At 56.1% G+C, this 22782-nt stretch overlaps 1 protein-coding gene across 5 annotated transcripts in view; it reads right to left on the reverse strand.

The window, feature by feature from the left end:
- The window catches only part of LOC144948641 (uncharacterized), a 298072-nt gene that overhangs the window by 11623 nt on the left and 263667 nt on the right, over nucleotides 1-22782 (reverse strand). For all 5 annotated transcript variants that reach the window (XM_078878262.1, XM_078878261.1, XM_078878264.1 and 2 more), the window contains exons 11-18: nucleotides 15357-15443; nucleotides 9180-9383; nucleotides 8554-8680; nucleotides 8019-8188; nucleotides 7214-7282; nucleotides 6859-7005; nucleotides 6171-6321; nucleotides 5826-5939 (exon numbers count right to left, since the gene is read on the reverse strand). In XM_078878262.1, coding sequence (XP_078734388.1) covers nucleotides 5826-5939; nucleotides 6171-6321; nucleotides 6859-7005; nucleotides 7214-7282; nucleotides 8019-8188; nucleotides 8554-8680; nucleotides 9180-9383; nucleotides 15357-15443 — 1069 coding nt within the window. The remainder of the gene's footprint in view (nucleotides 1-5825; nucleotides 5940-6170; nucleotides 6322-6858; nucleotides 7006-7213; nucleotides 7283-8018; nucleotides 8189-8553; nucleotides 8681-9179; nucleotides 9384-15356; nucleotides 15444-22782) is intronic.

Genomic DNA, 22782 nt, shown 5'->3' on the forward strand with positions numbered 1-22782 from the left:
GGTTGCGAAAGGCCTACGTGTTAAACTCCCTGCAGGTTCTATTAAATTCCTGCTTCACATACACGACGTGGATTGGGATCTACGGATGAAATGCGCCTTTCAAATGTAAATCGGTATCATTATTTCCACGTAATCACCACCAGCCACTGAATGAGATTCACCTTCATTCATTACTCAAAACACCAATCAACCCGAACCCGCTTCACCTGCAAGCTCTATCTTCATTAAGTACGTACGTATGAATGTCGAACCTCTTTCGCACCGTACGTATGACGACGTCATGTCACCTACTCGAGTACCCCGGGACCAGGAAGCTCGTTCCCGCGAGGAAAGCCGGGAGCTGTGGCTCTCACACCCACCACTGCTGGGTGTAATCTCCGAGCGAAACGTCGGACAACATCTCCCCCCCCCCCCCCCGATCCTCTGCCCCGTTTGGCTGATAAAAACAAATCGACTTGAGCACATGTCACTGAAGACCGGATTCTCAAGTGAAGTGAGAGTTTACGATTTCAGCCGGGTCACCAATGAATGCGCGCACACACACAGACGCACAAAAAAGCCCTATCGTATCAAAGTTGGTTCTGGACTTAACCTTTTTTAAAGTCCAGCCCTGACTCTCATAGGGCGGAGCAGACGGGAAAGCACTGCTCACCCCCCCCCCCACCGCCTACTGTGTGTGTGTGGACACCACAGTGTCACTTGAAAGTAGAATCCATCTCGGCGGTAGCTCTGCAATCGCCGCTTCCACGGAGGGGGCAGGGTCGTGCACTGCTCCGAGTGATTTCCGAATGGATTCATCTGTCACGTGACGAACGCAACGGCGGTCGTATCACGATCGCATTGGGGGGCGGGGCGGGGCGGCGGGGGGGACAGTTCCTCATTAATTGTGTTACGACACCCCACCAAGACAAACATTTCCTCTACATACTTTAGCAGGCTGTAAGGGCAAGTGCCCTTAGCCGAGCACCCATTAAGGCCAGAAGGGCACACGAGGGGGTGGGTGGCCAGCACCACGCCAGCAGCCGCCTTTGCCACCCCTAGTGCTAATAGTTTACACATCACACCATGCACTCACTGAAGGCCGAGTCGACCTAGGGGGAGGACCACGACCGGTTCAGACTTTGGTCCCCGATGTCGGCCGCGAGCGGGGATCGAACTCGGGTCGCCGGGCGCTTAGCGCGGTGCAACCAACCACTTGGGCCACGACTCCCCGCAAATTCGCAAGCGCGCGCACACGCAGAGAGAATGAAACATGCAAAGTGTGGAGCGGGGGGGGTTACGCGAGGGGATGTCGAGTTATCCTGGAGGGCGAGACGAGGTTTCACCGACCGTGCGTCTCCAGCGATTGATGGATTCATGTGCGCGTCGCCATGCAAGAACCGCGCGGGGTAAATTGGTGCAGCAGCTGACACCGATTAGTAGAAATGAGAGCAAAAGGATGGAGATATGCAGAGGGGTTCGTTTCAAGAGTTGAACTTTATTCCACCGTTTGACCCCGATCTCTCTCTCTGTGTGCCCTATCCAATCGCGGGCGTTTATCTACAATGCTGAGAGATCTTTAGGGCCAGGTAAACAGGAGAAGTCCCCGCACACCACAGAGACAGAGAACCCCAACCACCACCACCCCCCGCCGTGGGGGGAGAGAGAGAGCAGGAAACCGAATACCAACAACGATGCAACCATGCGATGCATTGACAGAGCGTTACTGAGAGAGGCCAGCAGTTGATAGAGCAATGCATGATCGGCAGGTACACGCTCAAACTCTCCCTACCACCAACACCACAAGAGATAGGAACCTCCGGCTGCCCCCCCCCCCCCAGCTCAACCAGGGCACGTCTCGTTAACCAACGCCACTGCCACGAATTTATTTTGTTTGCGGATTAAACGAATGCTGCTGGGAGGGAGGTATGGCGTTAATTTTAAGGCCACGCACAATAATGTTGTTTTAGGGTTTTGTCGTTGCCAATGCAGCAGCAGCATCGCCAAATAACTTGTTTAATTTGGATTATCTCAAGCAATATATCTTCCGTGTGGCTTCATCGTGATTTCCAAGGGCCACCTTTCAGTTTGGTGCACGTGGTTTTAGTTCCTCCCTCCGAATTCGCGTTGGAGCTACCAACCACGCGCTGGTCACGGAGTCCGCTTGCCAATAACGTTTACAGCATTTGTTTAAAGAGGCCGCGGCCTGCTGATGAAGTCCAGATTGAGTGGAAACCAGTTCGGAATTAAAAAAGATCTTAAACTATTTCGAAACACATTTTTGGCCCGGAACTGAACGTTGACCATTTCATGAGGCTGCATCAAGTCAGGGATGGGGGTAAAGTTTGGAAGAGTTGGCCAAAAGCAACCTCTTTTTTCTCTCGTTCCCTCTTGTGGAAGGCCATCTGGCAGCAAGTGGCGTGAGAAGGAGATTGCAGGGGCTGTTCCTTTACCGTAAAGAGGGGGAGGGGGGGGTAAACAGAGGGGGGGTTTTACTCAATTGAATTCTCACCAGAAAACCTGCTTCAACTCGGGCAAAACCAACGTCGCCAGAAGTAAGGGGGGGGGGCAGCAAAGGAAGACGTCCAAGTGTCGTGTCTGATTGGGGCTTGCACCGGAGTTCTTCACAAACTCGAGTGAACTTTGTAAACATCTTTTTTTTTAAAGCGTCCGCCCACCCCCCACTAAAAATATACAATTTAATGTGGGGGGCAATTTGATTTTTACTTATCCGTACATATTAGTTTTAAATATTTTTTTTTTATTATTGGTTGAATAAACAAAAAATCATTGCTCGGGAGGTTGGGGGGGGGGTGTGGGCAGATCGATGAACACCCCCACATCAGAGGACGACACTTGGGCTGCCCCGACTCGGTTGGTTTTGCCAGAGGAGGAGGTGGTACAGCCCTGGGAAGTTGGGGGGGAGGGGGGGGTGCAGTGAGAGGGGTGGGGGTCGTGGGTGGGGGGTGGTGACGTCAACCCATGGATGATAGCGCCCCCACGTGGTCAACGAGCCTCACCACCAATCTCGAGCAGCCACCGAGTGTGCAGGCCGTGCAATTGCATCGGGAGCCAATAGGATGGGGGGAGACCATCACCGACCTACTGCTGACGCCTGCTACTAGGGCTTGCCAGGTGTTGTAGGCGTGGGGGATTTGTATAATGGCCAAACATTCCAAAACGTCGTAGCAGCCCTGGGCAAAGGATCAGAATAAAAAAAACAATTCCAGGCCACCAAACGGATGCTCTGGGCTGCCGTGGTGAGAGTCGGCGCGCTCGTCCGCCTGCGACGGTGCCAGGCTAGGTGCAGGCGGCGGCGTCGTCCGGTCTGCCAATCGATTCACGACCACCGCCACGGCCTGCGTTGTTGTGCGCGTGCCACATCGCTCGCGTGTCAACGCCTCGTCCCGACAGTGGCCGTCGGTCTACGGATTATATCACCACCACCATCGCCACCACAAGCAACACCACCGCCGCCACCACCATCACCACAAGCACCGCCACCATCACCACCATCACCACCAGCACCATCACCACCCTAATGGTTGGGGGCAGAGCGGGTGGGAGGGTGCGTGGGGGGCATGGAGGGGGAGGGGGGGAGGGGGTCTCTGCTAAATACGACCGATGTTAATAACAGTACTATAAATTACGTGTAATATTTTTTTTTGTTATTTTTCCTGAAACTTGCGATATTTTGTTGTTGTTGTTGTCCTTTGATTTCATATTTTATAATGTAAAGTTGATTTTGATCATGTTTTTTTGTTTGTTAAATCAATCTATTTAATCACGAGATAATACAGAGTGTAAAGCACCAGGGAGCCGTCGTCGCGATCGCCACCGTCTGTGGCCCAACTCTGAAGACACCGACAACCACCGCACGCTGCTGCTCGGCTATTGCTGTGCGCGCGTTTTAAGGCATGATACGGGGGCTTAAAAAACAAACACAAACGGAACGTAAACAAAAAACACAACGTGCAAAACAATCGCTCCACGGTGAAGACGAGATTCGAAATATTGACGTCGCATCTCAAAACTGGTCCCCGTTCCCCCCCCCGCCCGCCTACCCCCCCCCCCCCGTCGTCGTTCCAACGGCTGACCCAGAGCGGTGAAGTATGGTCCAACAAACCGCCCACACCCCATGACCACCGACGACTGCACGCAGCGGAGCGGGCGTGGGGAGAGTTCGTGCAGCGTCACGTGACTGACCGACCGGAGGAAGAGGAGGGGGGACAGGGTGCAGTGATGCCTGCAAGTGATTAGCGGCATACGTGCCGATGGGTGAAGAAGGGGGGAAGAGGAGATGGTTGGGGGGTGGGGGGTTTGGAAAAGGAAATATTCTCCGAAAAACCACGGACTCTCCGGCAGCGTGGCTCAGCTGCCGTGTGGCTGGGCGTGGCTCAGCTTGGCTCAGTAGTCGCATGACCGAGTGGCCGCGTGCCTCGGTGGCCGAGTGAACGGCGGCGACCGGAAGGCCGTGAGGTCAAATCACAGGTCGGGCGATTCTCACCCGTCCTAAGTTTGTTCGCAACGCTGCCGCCGCCGTCACCGCAAGCGATGAATTTCGTCGTGTTTTTTTTTTCTGGGGGGGGGGGGGAGGGGTCGGGGGGAGGGGTAGAGAAGATGCCAGTGCGGTGCACCGCCCAATCCGGAGTGCGACGCACGAGCGGAGATGGCGAGTACCCCGACGTCGATTCCAACAAGACGCGCGTAGAAAGCCGCCTGTCGTAACAGACGCGTAGCGTAGCTCTGCCGCGCGGTTTCCGTTCGTGCCGCTCGCCGTTGGGCAAAGACACGGATGGAGCTCGAACTCAACTTGACAGCCACGGCAAACGACAACTGGACACGTCCGTCAATAATAACAGCGCAGCCTTGAACGGGGGGAGGGGGGGAAGGTGACCTCTCTGGCCTTTCCGATGTACTCTGAAGAAGGACAACTGCCTAAAACGTCATCCTATTGTATACTTTCCCTTTTAAGGCCACACACACACGTGTTGTTATTGACGAACGCGTTCAGTTTTGTTGTTTGTGTTGTCTCCGCTTGTGCACCACTGCTAAAGCAGCAGCAGCGGCAGATTGTTTGATCGACTTCCATTTTAGTTTTTACCCCAAAAAGATGCTTCTGGCACGTGGACCGAGACGTCAGACATGGTGCCGAATAACACGCGGCACAACCCGAGACCACATCGGAGATATTATATACGTACACACACATACCTACATAGAAAAACACACAAACAGAAGCTACCTTGAGAAGTGCGCGGCCTTGAGAATTTTTTTAAAAATTCATCGCGGCGGCGGGGAAAGCGCGGAAACGAGGGACACGGACGGCGCAGTGGGGAGCGATTCCTGTCGGAAGTTCATCGACGGACGACGACGAGGAGCACGGAGCGAGCGGATGGAGCGACGTGGACCGGAACAGCTGGGGCTGCTTGCGCGCTCGCTTTGGCTTTGCTTGCGGGGGAGAAGGGGGGCGATGGGGTTGTGGGGCTGATGGGGGGGGGGGGGGGTGGAACGTTCACGTGGACGGTGCTGCCAGCGACGCGCGCGCGGGAGGGTGGGGGGGGTGGGAAGACCCTGTCGCCGAAAACCAACTTAGCAGCGCAACGCTGCAAAGGCATGACGGGACGATTATCGGCGTCCGACCGCGATCCTACGGCTAGGCCAGCCGATCGTGGGGGTGAGGAGCTAGAGGCAAGTGTCGCTGGGCTTCTTGTGAGCGCTGCTGCGGAACAAGACGGCCTCCTTGAGACGGTCAACGCCGCCGCTGCCACCACGGGAATCATCGTCATCGTCACGGTGACCGCCACCGCTGCCGGGGCCGTCCTCGGCGCCCGACCCGGCCCTACCGTTCTCGAGCGCGTCCGAGCTCTCGTAGCAGCCCGAGTCGCGTGGAGTGTCGCCATGCTGCTGCTGCTGCTGCTGCTCCAGGTGCTCCTGGGAGCCACGCTCCTCGCTCCCTCCTGTGACGACGACAGCAGCGACGAAGACAAGGGAGGGGTCGAGGGTCAAAGGGTCGCGGGGCGGTGACACGGACACGCCCGGTTAGAGCACGAGACGGCGAGCGTGCGTCGACGCTTTTGCCTCACCCATCGCACTTTGTTCGACTTGATACACACACTGTTGCAGCCCACATTACCGTGTACAATTGTGTGGAGTGGGGGTGCGCGCCAGGGGTGGATCGGGGGCCCTACCATCGTAGTCCTGCAGCAGCTCGGCGGCTGTGAGCAGCTTGGCGCGCTGCTCGGGGTTGATGATGCGCAGCTCGTCCAGGTCGCGCTCCTCCACCAGCTTGAAGGAGTTGAGGTCTTCGTAGCCGTTGAGCAGGAAGGCCGGGATGTGCTCCTGTCCCGCCGGCAGCGGGAGAAACAAGGACGCGTGCGTGCGTGCGTGGGTGAACACGAATGGGCGCGCGGGCGTGCGTACACGGGTGTGTGTATGTGCTGTCACATAGGTGGGACGCACACATGCGCATTTCCGTGTGTGTACAAAAACGCGTGCACGCACTTCCACGTGCACACATACAGACACACATGGAGATGCATTACTCGTACCATGTCCCCAGGCCAAGGAACTCCGCAACTCCCTCTGCACTGCTATGTGACCTTTACCTTGTCTCTGTCTGTCTGTGTCTGCCTCCCTGTCTCTCTCTCTATTTCAGTCTATATTTGTGTCTATCACTCCATCTGCCTCTCTCTGTGTTATCTACATCCCAATACATCTCTCTCTCTCTCTGCATCCCCTTACATTTCTCCACATCCCCTTACATTTCTCCACATCTGTCTCTACAACTTTTCTCAACAACTCACACCTGTCCCACCTGGCCAGCCCCTGCCCCCCCAACCCCCGTGCCCCCACCCCCCCCACCCCCCGTGGCCCCACCTGAAGGCCGATCCTCTCCAGCAGCTCCTGCACGGTCTTAGGCTTGGGCCTCTTGCTCTTGCTGCGCTTGGGCCGCGGCTTCTTCTTCGCCTTCGTCTCCGGCTCCTCCAGAATGACGTCCACGTAGATGAACTTGAAGGTGCCGACCTGCGTGTCCCCACCAAGGCGTCAACGGGACCATCGTTCACCAAAGTGTGCTCCACAAGTTCCGGAGCCACGGCCGTTCACCACCGTGCTACCCCCGCCGCGGGGAGCGTCGGGGCCGCGAGGTTTTGACCCCAGGACCTTCGGCACGTGACGGCGGCATGGTGACGCTGAGATGTGATGCGGTGTGATGTGGCACGGTGTCTCTCACCTTGTTCGCCAGCATGCCCATCCATGTGCCCATTGGTGGCTTGCTAATGATTTCGATAATGTCCCCGGCCTGCAAAGACAAAGACCACCCATATATGCTGCTTTAACACAGGGGGGGTCCCCAACCCCCGGGCCGCGCACCGGTACCGGCTCGTGGCCTGTTAGGAACCGGGCCGCACAGCAGCAGGAGGTGAGAGCGGTGAGTCCGCACGCGTGGCCCGCCCCCATTGTTTTATTATTTACCACTTCCGTCCGCGCCTCTTTACCGCACCGCTCACTCGTCTCCGTCACAGTGTTAGTAAGCCCACAAGCTCTAATCAGAGCCAGAATGAGTAAAAAACAAACGTCGCTGAAGAGCTTCTTTGAAAAGGGGGAAAGACCCAATGATCAACCTCCACCACCCCCCCCCCCCCCGGTCCGTGAAAAAATTGTCTTCCACGAAACTGGTCCCTGGTGCCAAAAAGGTTGGGGACCGCAGCTTTAACAGACTGTTTGGGCGAGTGCTGTTAGCGAGCTCCGGTGGTTGGGCCCACGGCGACGCGAGGTGGTGATTTGAAGGAGGTGATTGACGAGAGAATCTTTGGAGAAAGATCGAGGGGAAGAGAAAGGGCGAGGACGTTCAACCAGGAACGGATGAAGAAAGCAGAGGAGGTCCGGGCCGAAGGCAGCAGAGCATTATCACGAACGATGTCGAGGAGGATGATGATGACGACGACGGCAACGATGACAACGACGGCGTCGAGTGATATCGATAATGACGCGTAGGTGATGATGGGCGACGACCACGGCGTCGAGGCCGAGCGCACCTTGAGCTTGAGCGAGTCGGAGTCGTAGGGGCTGGGCGTGAAGTCTGTGTGGACGCGAGCACGCCCGCAGAAGGGCCCGTTGTAGGCCGCCTCCTCCTCCTCCGCCTCGTCGGACTTCACGCTCTCGCGGTTGCTCGCCGACGAGTCGGTGGTGCTCACCGTCTGCCCGCCTGTCGCGCACGCGTCACGCACGCGTCACACACGCGTGACGCACGCAGTACACGTTGTTGTATTGTGTGGACCAACAGACATGGTCTGCTCATGCGAAGGAGACAGCCTACTTATTAAACGTTGTTATTTCGAGGCCCTGTCACGCATGGATGTGTTGAGTATTGCTCTAGAACGTTGCGTGGGGCCAGGACCTCCAATGGCGTCAGGAGGGGTCACCCTGCCTGGAGTGTCACAGTTCACCAGCACTGCTCCCAGTGCAGAGTGTTTGCGTGTGGACACTGGGTGGCGGTTGTCACGGTGGTCGCGGTGACGACGGCAGTGGTGGTGATGGCAGTGGTGGTGATGGCGGTGCGTTCGTCCTCACTCAGCGAGCTGCGTAGGCTCTCCATGGAGCTGCAGGACGTCAGCTTGGGCCGCTCCACGGTGGCCGGCTCCGTGCCCGGCTCCGTGGGTGGCGGCACCGGCACCGTCGCGTCGTCCGTCCCGTTACCCTGCCCGGGGGTCACGCACGGGGGGAGGAGGGGGGGGGTCACGTCGTTGAGCTTGGCTCACTTCCATCGCAACTAAACAACGCTCCAGACGGACGCTGCAGGACCACGAACACAAAGCCTCCACGACACACAGCTCCTCAGCCAGCCCACCGCCCACACTGCCCGGCTTCGACGACACAGAGCTCATCAGCCAACCCACCGCCCACACTGCCCAGCCAACCCACCGCCCGCACTGCCCGGCTTCAACGACACACAGCTCATCAGCCAGCCCACCGCCCACACAGCCCAGCTTCAACGACACACAGCGCATCAGCCAGCCCACCGCCCACACAGCCCGGCTTCAACGACACACAGCGCATCAGCCAGCCCACCGCCCACACAGCCCGGCTTCAACGACACACAGCGCATCAGCCAGCCCACCGCCCACACAGCCCGGCTTCAACGACACACAGCTCATCAGCCAGCCCATCCGTGTGTTGGGCACAAAGAAAGCGCCCACCTCCTCCTCCATGACGGCCTTGATGTACATGCGAGACATCTTCTTCCTCATCGTCTTCTTCACGTTCTTCACCGTCTTGCCGAGGAAGCCGCTCGAGCTGCTGCTGTGCCGGGGCGAGGAGCTCCCTCCTCCCCCACCTCCGTCGTCGCCCGCCATGGCAGCCGCCCCTCCTCCTCCTCCGGACGCCTCATGTTTCCCCGCACCCTGCCCACGAGAACGTTACTCGGTTGTTTATGATTTATTGTCATTATTATCACTCTGCGTTGAGCCCGCAAGGCAAGCGTCACTCGTGTCCCAACACTCGCACACACGTGAACGCACAAACACACGCACGTGAACACACAAACAAATATCCCCCCGTATAGCCTTAATGGTAGGGACAAGTGCTGTTAGCGAGCCGACCTGTGAAGGCCGACACAGCCTTCTCCAGAGCGGTGATGTTTACACACCACACCAAGTACTCATTTTGAGGCCGAGTCGACCCAGGGGAGGCCCAGGACCGGTTCAGATATTCGCCACTTATTGGTTGTGAGCAGGAATAGAAACTCGGGTTGCCGGGTTCGTAGTGCGACGTGCTCGCCGCTAGATAAACACAACAACCGCCATTCACCACTAAGTGGCGGTGACGTCACCACGACGTTTGTGCCAGGCTAAGTGCACTTTAAGGCCACGTGAAGTGTCGAAGGCCTGCTGGCAGGAGGTCACAGCCTGTTGGGGCAAGTGCTTTTAGCGAGCACCTATGAAGGCCAGAATGGCAAATGAGGGGGTGGTTGGCCAGCACCATGCCCCACCGCCTTTGTCTCACTCGTGGCGATGTTTACACATTTGAGGCTGAGTCGACCGAAGAAAGGCCCAGGACCGGTTCAGATAATCGTCACCGGTGTTGGCCGTGAGCGAGAATCGAACTCGTGATGCCGGGTTCGTAGCGCAGCGTGCTAACCGCTGCACCACCGCTCCCCAAACAAACACACACACAAGTACACACACACACGTACACACACACACGTACACACACACAAACCAGAACACGAGTTCCCAGCTGATCGTGAAACTGAAATCGCTGAGAGCATATGGCTGTGCTCCCGGCGGAGGTGAGGTTAACATTTCCTCCCAAGCTCCCTCCACCGCAGAACACGATAATTTTATTATTTCTCGCCGAAAACTTGAGAAATCTCGCGGGTTCGGCCAAGACTGATTGACCGCCCCTGCTCTTATCTGGCCAACGCACGTTCGCTTGCACACTAAAACACATACACACACACTTACACAATCTCACACACACACACAATCTCACACACACACACTCGCTCATGCACTCATTTAACACACCACACACTCACACAAATATTGGAGGGCCAAGGGCTGTCAGCGAGCACCTATGAAGGCCGGAACGGCACACGAGAGGGTGGGTGGCCAGCAACACGCCTGGCCGCCTTAGTCTCCCCAGTGCCGATGTTTACACACCGCACTAGGTACTCATTTGAGGCTGAGTCAACCTAGGGGAGGCTCAAGACCAGTTCATATGATCGTCACTGGTGTTGGCCGTGAGCGGGAATCGAACCCGTGTTGCCGAGTCCGTAGCGCATGGGGGCTAACCGCACTACTACCGCTCCAAAGACAAAGAGACACACACATGCTCACACACATGCTCAATCACAAACTTACTCACCATCACACGTACTTCACACTTACACCATCACTCACTCACCCATCCTCCCTGCCCAACAGCAACTGAAGTCACCGCCACTAAGCGGCGCTTGTGCCAAGCTAGGTGCACGTTGAGGGCGTCGCGTGCAATGTGGAATGCTCGCTGCTGGCAGGCGCGAAACAGCTGCAAGCAACCTCAATGGCCCAACAGCGTCCTGCCATCAACGGCAGGGGTTCGCCCATCCCGGCACTAGCCCAGGCTCAACCCCTACTTAGCAACCGAGATCTAGCCAGGCCGGTGAGGCGCACGACAAAACTGGGGAAATGCACATTTCGGGAACTCGACTTTCGTCCGAGGCTTTAACCGACGCACGAACGCCGATACTGAGATTCGCAGACCAAACGATTGCCCGAGTTCTGCGGTCCTCGATATATCAAGGTGTTATCGGGCGATTAATGAGCGTTTACACGAGGGAGGAAACGGGAAGCGCCCGGTGAAATCCCACGGGTGCGAGGGGTGGGTGGGAGGGGGCAACGCTCTATCCCGTAAAAATGGAACAGTCCACGTCAGTCCACAAAAGCTCGGTTGACACAAAGATGCACCGCCCCCGCCCCCCGTATAGCCTTTTACGGACTGTTGGAGGCAAACGTAAAAAGACAAAGGCGCATGCGCGCACGTAAAACAAAAGCCCAATTGGTTGCGAAGATTAGCTCGGGGACAGCGCGCTCAGCGACGGGCGATTAGTCTCGCGTCAATCTACGGCGGGTAACGATGGCGCTGGCTGGCAGCGCCACCTCCTCCTCGTTAGGAGCGCCGCGCGATGGCAGTGGCAGCCGCCCCCCGGTTGGACGGCCGCTGGGGTAACGCACGGGGAGACGGGCTTACTGATGAGCAACGTTGGCGAAAAAAAATAAGCGGACACCCATAGACTCCCATAGAGACCCACAGACCTACACAGAGACCGATAGAGTCACACAGAGAACGACAGACTCGCACAGAGACCCAAAGACTCACGCAGAGACCCATAGATTCGCATGGAGACCCACAGAATCACACGGAGACCCACAGACTCGCACAGAACCAGATGTACGTGTGTACGCACCACGTGCATTCTGTATAATTAGTGAGGAGTGGTGGCGCAGTGCTTATGAACCTGGCGACCCAAATTCAATCCCGTGCGCGATGTAAACATGAGCATCGGGGAGACAAAGGCGGCCGGCCGTGTTCTTTTTCCACCCACCGGTCTCGTACACCGGGCCGCCATTCACAGACGGTTCGCTCACAGCACTTGCCCCGACAGTCTGCTAAAGGCTACACGCAGGGAGGGGACCTTTGCCTCCGCGTGCATTAATTACCCCCCCCCCTACAAAAGTCCGAAACGCAGCGACAAACAGCGACAACAATGACAACAACAGCGAGACCGCTTCCAACAATAGGGAGCAGTTGCCAAGGCCGCGGGTGCCTCCCGCGCCTGCCCGCAGGAGTTACTGCCCCCATATCCGTGTTTTCTTCGGAACCGCTCCGACCCCGCACGGACGTCACGCCGGCGACCTTGCAAGTCCCCGGGTCGCCCTTCCTCCGGCTTCCCGCGATTGTTCGGCTGCTACCTGGGACCATGCCCCACACCTCCCACCCCGCACCCCTTCTCCCACCCTGCAACCCCCGCCTCCCCTCCCACACCTCCCCAGCCCCCCGCCGTAGGTTTCACTGCTCCACATCGCTCCACACTGACCCCCATCTCGCCGCACTCATCCAAGCCACTCGCAACCGCTTCCTATCGCTTTGGCGTTGGTCCCCATTGCTCCCCGTTGCTCCCCGTTGCTCCCCATTGATCAACATTGCTCCCCCCATTGCTCGACATTTCTCTCCGTTGCTCCCCATTGCTTTTCATTGCTCCCCATTGATCAACATTGCTCCCCCCCCCCCCATTGGTCGACATTGCTCCCTATCGTTTCCCCATCACCCGGTTCCATTTAATGAGCGTTTGGCATCCGCAGGATAGCGGCGAGCCCGGGGAAAATGAAATAAAACCCACCGCCGCAGCTGTACGCGAGGGGCGGACTCTCTTCTCCTGGCCACGCCTCGCAGGTCAAGCCTATGGCACCTGCTTTTGCAGGCGGTCTCTGATCCGCGTAGCGACCCGGGCTCCAGCCTGCTGCAGCCTGCCCCAGCCTCCACGATCTAGAGTTGGGATCCTGTTGCGACCTCGCTGCTGTCGATCGAAATCAGCAGTCGCTCGCTCACCCAGCGGCAGCCAGTCGGCTCCCCGTCGCTCTCCTATCGCTACTCGTCACACCCACGTTGAGGGCACGGTGTCTAGCAGACACCGACTGTTTCATCTCAAACAGCACGACCACCACACTGCGGCTCATAACTACACACTCACCCGCTCACTCGCCCACTCAAAGACAAAGATCCCCCCGTGTAGCCTTAACAGACTGTTGGGGGACCAGTGCTGGAAGCGAGACGCACCTTATTAAGGCCACCACGGTACACGAGGGGGTGGGTGGTCAACCCACTCACTACACTGCAGGTCAATTCACTTCTCTCCCTCTCTGCTTCTTTACTTGCACGGCTGCTCTACTCTGGAACCCCAAGATCTTATACAACAACGGCAATATTTTCTCAAGTCTAGAAACACATGAAACTCTTATCTCTCACAATGTTGATGACGGTGCTGTTTGTTGCTGGCCCACTCGACCCTCCAGGCCATTGGGCAGCCCGTGCTCAATAACCATAGTAAGTATAAAATAAAACTTACAAACTATCAACTATTTTTATGTTTACCAGCTAAGGCCCACTGAGCTAGGCGGCTCTTTTCAGAAGCCACCCGGCCACAAATGCTAGCTCAACGAAGTGGCTTATATCATCGCGTGGAAATTTACAGCAGGCAAATGCTCTGAACGCGTGATGTTGATTTTAAACGTGTAGGCAAAAAACCGGAGGAACTCGTGGTAAAAACCCACGCGACCACGGGAGAGCACGGCAACTGTACAGCAGCAGGCGTCAGGGTTGGGATTGAACCCACGACATTCTGCCACCTTTGCGCCCCACACAAAGGAACTGTGGGTGAAGTCGCCAACGTCCGGAGCGCGACGCGCTCTGCACGCTCGGCAAGCGCCGGTCACCCGCGGCATATGTCGGGGGGGGGGGGGACCGCGGTCCTTATCGGGTGCAGCCAGAACTTTACATCTCATTTAATTTTCAAATTAATAACCCGAATCTGAGCCGCAAATCCCCATGGCAACGCTGCCTTACAATTTGATTGGCGGGCCGATTGTGGCCCAGTCGATTGTGATGTCATCGTCGGGCTGGGCATGGCAGGGCAGGGCAGAATTAGGGTCGAAGGGACGATCGCAGGTGGTGGAGGCGACCGGATGGAATGCTGTGCGGTCGCATCGCTAAAATCCATCCACGGTGCAGTGGGATTCTATCGTTCACTCCCACGGTGCATGCGTAGAGCCAGAGGGCCGAGCCGAGAGCCGTAGAGTCATGCAGTGAGCCCATTGACTTCACAGACACCTACGACTGCCTACCCATAATATAAACTCGCCCACTTGTTTTTGTACACTGTCTGGATATGCGGTAACATTTGAGACGCCGTGAATGTCCACGTTGCGTCACGGTTGTATTCCGACACCCGTAGCGCAACATGAAACTGAACTAAAAACTATTTTTTTATTTACCAATTAAGGCCCACTGAGCTATGTGGCTCTTTTTCAGGAGCGGCCTGGTCACAAATGATAGCTCAACGAAGTGGCTTATCATAATGTGGAAATCTATTGCAGCCAAATACTCTGAACGCGTGACGTTGATTCTAAATGTGGAAGGGACAAACCGGAGGACCCGGAGAAAAATCCACGCGACCATGGGGAGAGAAATACCAGGCGAGGTAGTTAACATCTCTTAGCCACCGTGATGATGATGAGAGAGAGACACGCAAACTCCAAATATACAGCAGCAGGCGTCAGGGTCGCGATCAAACCCACGACCTCCTGCATACCAGGCAAGGTAGTTAACATCTCACCATGATGTCAACTTGTAACGCGCCGTCGCTGCACAGCATTCGCTCATCGCTCTCGTCGAGATGACGACGACAACTCGGAGGCACGAGACGGAACCACAGACGAGAGGAAAGGCGGCAGCAGCCAGCCGGCGAGCCGTCGCCAACGGCAATCTCCCAAGCTCTGTGGTCCTCTATATATTAAGATGTGTTTAGCCAATCAATGAGTGTTTGACATGTGGGAGGGACACCAGGGCACCCTGAGAAAACCCATACATGCGAGGGGGCAACACTCTATCCCCATACAGAAGGAACAGGTGGAGTACATTTTTGCTGTACCGCCTTCTCCTGGCAAGGCAGGGGGTACGGCTCCTCCTCGATAACCCCCACGGGGGAAGGGAGTTTCAACAACATCAGTGTGGTGATCCACCGACCCCCGCCGCTGCCTCCACCGCAAAGCCACCACCGCCAACCATGCCCCCACCCCGACACCCACCCGACACGCCGCATGATTGTGAATCCTCACCGAGGCTTCCTCCGTCTCCTCGGAGCCGACGGACGAGATGCTGCCCAGGCGACTGCGAAGGTCGAATCCTCCGAAGCTGCTGTTTCTCTGCGGAGGGGGGAAATAACAAATTAACGTTTTAAAATATACACGATACATGACGCGATGACAAGAATCGATGTCGCAAAGCGTCGTCACGCTCCGACAATGACCGTATTCTCCGGATTACAGGGGTGTGCCTCAAATGCCAAGAACTTGCCAGGTGATAGCAAAGCCCGATCTGGTTTCAATCTGATTGGCCGATTTCCTGTGAGGAGGCCATGACCCCGGTGAAGGAGGCGGCTCACAGGTGAGGCGGTCACACGCGCACGCCTGCCGGACTACGAGATGCACCCCTGACTTTAGCTTTTCTGTCCCCACGACGGTCCATTGAGGGGGGGGGGGCGTGGGGATGTGGGGCCCGGGGCAAATCCCACAGTGGGCTCCCCGCTGATGCCTTCAAATTAAACCGGAAGTATTACATCCGACACTGTGAGGTCGAAGTACCGGGGGCCCCCCAAAGCTCGGGGCCTGGGGCAGTCGCCTTACCCCTAGGAGAGGGCCTCTGGCTGTTCGGGAAAGGGGCGGAAATACGGCGTCGTAATCCAGAGAACACTGCAGCAGATGTCGACATTCATTTTCATTCGATCGCATCGATGCCCGGGACCAGGTTGGCACTTTCATGCATGTGTAAACACCCCATTAGTATATTTGGATGATTTAGCAGCGTAGGCAGCGATCGGAAACATTGGCGTAACCATCGTGAAATTATTTGACGGAAATGGCCTTTGGCCGCAGATTGGAAAATTCCACTTTAGCAATTTGTTTTTTACAATAAAAACCCCTAAAAAGGTTTGACTGAACGGCACACCTATTTTGGACACTGCACGAACACGGACCCAGTCCGGTTGGCGAGCCAGCAGCAGAGCGAGCGGCTCGCAAGCGATAGGTCGCGAGTTCACACCCTAGTTATGGGGCGAATTACTCCATCGGCACATCGTTATCCCCCCCCCCCCTCGTGGGGTCGTTAAAACGAGTACCACTTTGTGGGGAAGTCAACAGCGGTTCCGTGGATTTACTCGCCCCCACCCCACAATAGGAATGTGGAATTTCCACCGCTCGTTCTGCAAAGGGCTGTAAAACAGACGGTCACTGATGTCTCAAGGCTCATTTCGAGCAGGAAGTCACTCATCTATGAACGCGTCCTCTGAACCGCCATGGAGCATTGTGGGTAGTAAAGAATTAATTAACGCACACAAAAAAATCTTCTCTCCACGCCAATATAAATTCTGGTCCAAAAGGGCATCAATAATGTTCATGCTGTATGAGTAGTATTGGTGTTAATAGGCCCGATAGCCCAATCAGATTCATCTGGCCAACATGACCGCATGTATTTCAGTGGCCGAGACGGCGATGGTTGCCGTACTGCCCTGAGCATGGCCGGGCCCCTTAGCTCACGAGACCCCAGGAAGTCGAAGCCGAGTCCGGAATTCACGTGCGAACCGTTCGTAGCGGAACGATCGCACGGCCTGACGGACCAGGGAAACGTTTAAACAATAACGAGTGTCATTTTGTCCTCGGGAGGACGAGCATTTGTCCATTTGCTCGAAATTATGTTTTGCCACCCAACTTTGGCCAACGGGCATCGATTCATCTCGGGACTTTCAACGAGCCCCGTCGTTAAAAGCAGAGAGACGAGTCCGCGCCCCGGGGGCATCACACGCCAGCGTCACGCGTGTGCGCTCATGCCTGCACGGCGACGGAGCGCGGGGGATGATGCGACGGGCACATGCAGCGACAACGACGACGGCAACAACAACAACAACAACCACCGACGTTCACCACCAAGTGTCGGTGACGTCACTGCGGCGCTTGTGCCATGCTCGGTGCACTTCGAGGCGCATGCGTGCACGGAACGCACGATGTAGTGCAGACACGCAGACAGACAAGGTGTAGCCCACACAGTCTGTTGGGGCAAAGTGCTGTTAGCGAACGAGCACCTACGCCAACACACAAAGATACATTTAAAGATCCCTCCCCCCGTGTAGCCCACACATGCTGTTGGGGCAAGTGCTGTTCGCGAGCGCACATGTAGGCTGGCACGGCACACAAGGGGGGGAGGGGAGGGGGTGGCTAGGACTGTGGACATACGATGCACACGCATTCAAACATCTAGCATGTAAAACCGCAAACACCGACACATGAACAACATCACGGAATACCTACAAAGACAAAGATCCCCCGTATAGCCTTGAACAGACTGTAGGGGCAAGTGCTGTTGGAGAGTACCTATTAAGGCTGGCACGGCACACCGAAGGGGATGGGTGGGGTCAGAAACACGTCCGACCACCTTTGTCTCCCCAGTGCTGCACTGGGTACTCATTTAAGGCTGGGTCGACCTAGGAGAGCCCCATGACCGGTTCGGATATTCGTCACCGACATTGCAGTAGTAGGGTTCGTAGCAGACGGCGCACGAACCACTACACTAACACTCCCGACACTCACGCACACATTCAAAGACAAAGATCCCCCGTATAGCCTTAACAGACTGTAGGGACAAGTGCAGTTAGCGAGCACCTATGAAGGCCGGAACGGTACACGAGGGGGTGGGTGGCCAGCACCACGCCCTACCGCCTTTGTCTCCCCAGTGGCGATGTTTACACACCGCACCAGGTACTCATTTAAGGCTGAGTCGATCTAGGGGAGGCCCAGGATCGTTTCAGATAATCGTCACTGGTGTTGGCCGTGAGCGGGAATCGAACCCGGGTCGCCAGGTTCATAGCGCAGCGCGCTAACCGCTACACTACCGCTCCCCACATTCACACACTTACTCACATGCACACTCACACGCTCACACTCACTCACGCTCACACGCTCACTCACACACGCGCACACTCGCTCACACGCTCCTCACTCGGCAGGAAGTGTCATCGCACTGAACCGAAAAAACGAGACGCATGTAATAATTTGGAGAAAAAAAACGGGCAAAAACGGGAAGCACATTTTTGAGTGTTAGGAATACATTCCTCTTTTTTTTTGTCAAACATGCATCGACCCCCCCCCCCCAAAAAAATAACAAGGCAAGCGTTTTTTTTGTGGGTCTTGGACATTCGTGAGATTTTTTCCGCGCAATAAGCGCTGGGTTGGTGTGGGAGAGGGGGGATTGTTGTACAGTTACAGAAACATGCGGGGAAAGAAACGACGACCACAAAAAATATGATGGCAGGCGCGGTAAATTTGAGCCACAGAGAAAAATAAATAAACCCCAGGGTCAAATATACGTGTTTTACTTTTACAGAATCGGACGAGCGACAAGCCCAAAGGGCGCCCCAACAACGAGGCCCAGAGTGGCCAGGAACAAGCAGCACCGATTGTCAACATTTTTTAATTGGGCAAGAGCGTCACACGTCTCTTGAATCAAGCGAGGTCGTTATCTTTGGTAGAGGTTGTGGCGGGAGAGGGGGGGGGTAAGAGACGGCTTTAACGATGATAATGGACGGGAGAGGGGAATTCTCAAGTGGAGCGGTGTGAGCGAAGAACCATCAAGATGAGAGAGAGGCGACCTGCAGTGCGCTGAGTGGGTTGGGTGAGTGTGTTGTGGTGGTTGGGGTTTGAACACAGTGTTGTGGTGGTGGATGAACAGTGTGGTGGTGGTTAAACACAGTGTGGTGGTGGTGGATGAACAGTGTGGTGGTGGTGGTGGTTGAACACTGTGGTGGTGGTGGTGGTGGTTGAACACTGTGGTGGTGGTGGTGGTTGAACACTGTGGTGGTGGTGGTGGTGGTTGAACACAGTGTGGTGGTGGTGGTTGAACACTGTGGTGGTGGTGGTGGTTGAACACTGTGGTGGTGGTGGTGGTGGTTGAACACAGTGTGGTGGTGGTGGATGAACACACACACTGTGGTGGTGGTGGTTGAACACACTGTGGTGGTGGTGGTGGTTGAACACACTGTGGTGGTGGTGGTGGTTGAACACAGTGTGGTGGTGGTGGTTGAACACAGTGTGGTGGTGGTGGATGAACACAGTGTGGTGGTGGTGGTGGTTGAACACAGTGTGGTGGTGGTGGTGGTTGAACACAGTGTGGTGGTGGTGGTTGAACACACTGTGGTGGTGGTGGTGGTTGAACACACTGTGGTGGTGGTGGTGGTTGAACACAGTGTGGTGGTGGTGGATGAACACAGTGTGGTGGTGGTGGTGGTTGAACACAGTGTGGTGGTGGTGGATGAACAGTGTGGTGGTGGTGGTGGTTGAACACAGTGTGGTGGTGGTGGTGGATGAACACAGTGTGGTGGTGGTGGTGGTTGAACACAGTGTGGTGGTGGTGGTTGAACACAGTGTGGTGGTGGTGGATGAACAGTGTGGTGGTGGTGGTGGTTGAACACAGTGTGGTGGTGGTGGTTGAACACAGTGTGGTGGTGGTGGATGAACAGTGTGGTGGTGGTGGTGGTTGAACACAGTGTGGTGGTGGTGGATGAACAGTGTGGTGGTGGTGGTGGTTGAACACAGTGTGGTGGTGGTGGATGAACAGTGTGGTGGTGGTGGTGGATGAACACAGTGTGGTGGTGGTGGTGGTTGAACACAGTGTGGTGGTGGTGGATGAACAGTGTGGTGGTGGTGGTGGTTGAACACAGTGTGGTGGTGGTGGTTGAACACAGTGTGGTGGTGGTGGTGGTTGAACACAGTGTGGTGGTGGTGGATGAACACAGTGTGGTGGTGGTGGTGGTTGAACACAGTGTGGTGGTGGTGGTTGAACACAGTGTGGTGGTGGTGGTGGTTGAACACTGTGTGGTGGTGGTGGTTGAACACAGTGTGGTGGTGGTGGTGGTTGAACACAGTGTGGTGGTGGTGGTTGAACACAGTGTGGTGGTGGTGGTGGTGGTTGAACACAGTGTGGTGGTGGTGGTGGTGGTTGAACACAGTGTGGTGGTGGTGGTGGTTGAACACAGTGTGGTGGTGGTGGATGAACACAGTGTGGTGGTGGTGGTGGTTGAACACAGTGTGGTGGTGGTGGATGAACAGTGTGGTGGTGGTGGTGGTTGAACACAGTGTGGTGGTGGTGGTGGATGAACACAGTGTGGTGGTGGTGGATGAACAGTGTGGTGGTGGTGGTGGTTGAACACAGTGTGGTGGTGGTGGATGAACAGTGTGGTGGTGGTGGTGGTTGAACACAGTGTGGTGGTGGTGGTGGATGAACACAGTGTGGTGGTGGTGGATGAACAGTGTGGTGGTGGTGGTGGTTGAACACAGTGTGGTGGTGGTGGTGGATGAACACAGTGTGGTGGTGGTGGTGGTTGAACACAGTGTGGTGGTGGTGGATGAACAGTGTGGTGGTGGTGGTGGATGAACACAGTGTGGTGGTGGTGGTGGTTGAACACAGTGTGGTGGTGGTGGATGAACAGTGTGGTGGTGGTGGTGGATGAACACAGTGTGGTGGTGGTGGTGGTTGAACACAGTGTGGTGGTGGTGGATGAACACAGTGTGGTGGTGGTGGTGGTTGAACACAGTGTGGTGGTGGTGGTTGAACACAGTGTGGTGGTGGTGGTGGATGAACACAGTGTGGTGGTGGTGGTGGTTGAACACAGTGTGGTGGTGGTGGATGAACAGTGTGGTGGTGGTGGTGGTTGAACACAGTGTGGTGGTGGTGGTGGTTGAACACAGTGTGGTGGTGGTGGATGAACAGTGTGGTGGTGGTGGTGGATGAACACAGTGTGGTGGTGGTGGTGGTTGAACACAGTGTGGTGGTGGTGGTGGTTGAACACAGTGTGGTGGTGGTGGTGGTTGAACACAGTGTGGTGGTGGTGGTGGTTGAACACAGTGTGGTGGTGGTGGTGGTTGAACACAGTGTGGTGGTGGTGGTGGATGAACACAGTGTGGTGGTGGTGGTGGTTGAACACAGTGTGGTGGTGGTGGATGAACAGTGTGGTGGTGGTGGTGGATGAACACAGTGTGGTGGTGGTGGTGGTTGAACACAGTGTGGTGGTGGTGGTGGTTGAACACAGTGTGGTGGTGGTGGTTGAACACAGTGTGGTGGTGGTGGTGGATGAACACAGTGTGGTGGTGGTGGTGGTTGAACACAGTGTGGTGGTGGTGGATGAACAGTGTGGTGGTGGTGGTGGTTGAACACAGTGTGGTGGTGGTGGATGAACAGTGTGGTGGTGGTGGTGGTTGAACACAGTGTGGTGGTGGTGGTGGTTGAACACAGTGTGGTGGTGGTGGTGGTTGAACACAGTGTGGTGGTGGTGGTGGATGAACACAGTGTGGTGGTGGTGGTTGAACAGTGTGGTGGTGGTGGTGGATGAACACAGTGTGGTGGTGGTGGTGGTTGAACACAGTGTGGTGGTGGTGGTGGTTGAACACAGTGTGGTGGTGGTGGTGGATGAACACAGTGTGGTGGTGGTGGATGAACAGTGTGGTGGTGGTGGTGGATGAACACAGTGTGGTGGTGGTGGTGGTTGAACACAGTGTGGTGGTGGTGGATGAACAGTGTGGTGGTGGTGGTGGATGAACACAGTGTGGTGGTGGTGGTGGTTGAACACAGTGTGGTGGTGGTGGATGAACAGTGTGGTGGTGGTGGTGGTTGAACACAGTGTGGTGGTGGTGGTGGTTGAACACAGTGTGGTGGTGGTGGATGAACAGTGTGGTGGTGGTGGTGGATGAACACAGTGTGGTGGTGGTGGTGGTTGAACACAGTGTGGTGGTGGTGGATGAACAGTGTGGTGGTGGTGGTGGTTGAACACAGTGTGGTGGTGGTGGTGGATGAACACAGTGTGGTGGTGGTGGATGAACACACTGTGGTGGTGGTGGTTGAACACACTGTGGTGGTGGTGGTGGTTGAACACAGTGTGGTGGTGGTGGTTGAACACACTGTGGTGGTGGTGGTGGTTGAACACAGTGTGGTGGTGGTGGTTGAACACACACAGTGTGGTGGTGGTGGATGAACACAGTACAGTATAGTGGTGGTGGTGGTAGTGGTGGATGAACACTGTGGTGGTGGTGGTGGTGGTCGTGGATGATGAAAAGTGAGTGTCTGTTAGACCGTGGGTGGTGGAGGAATCGACGAGCGAAGTTCACGGCAACAGTAACCGTGGTGATTTTGGTAGCAGCAGCAGCAGCAGCGATAGAAGAGTGATAGGAAGATGACTGGCCACACCAGGGAGTGAGTTGCAGGCGTGAATCATGGCTTGGCGAGGTGGGAACTGGAGGCTGCACCCCAGATATCGCAGCAGCGTCACACCGCGGGCCGACTCCGTGCTGCGTTCAGCAGCGGCGGTCATCATTCTTCGGAGCTGAAGAGGCCTTGGCAAGACGCAAGAAGCCTCCCTGGCCAGATGAGCAGCACATCCTCGCCAGGGCCACTCAATTGAGAGTGTTGCCCCGAGGAGATTTATGGGGCGATGGGTGAATCGAG

This window comes from Lampetra fluviatilis, chromosome 50 (genome assembly GCF_964198595.1).
Source record: "Lampetra fluviatilis chromosome 50, kcLamFluv1.1, whole genome shotgun sequence".
Lineage (NCBI taxonomy): Eukaryota > Metazoa > Chordata > Hyperoartia > Petromyzontiformes > Petromyzontidae > Lampetra > Lampetra fluviatilis.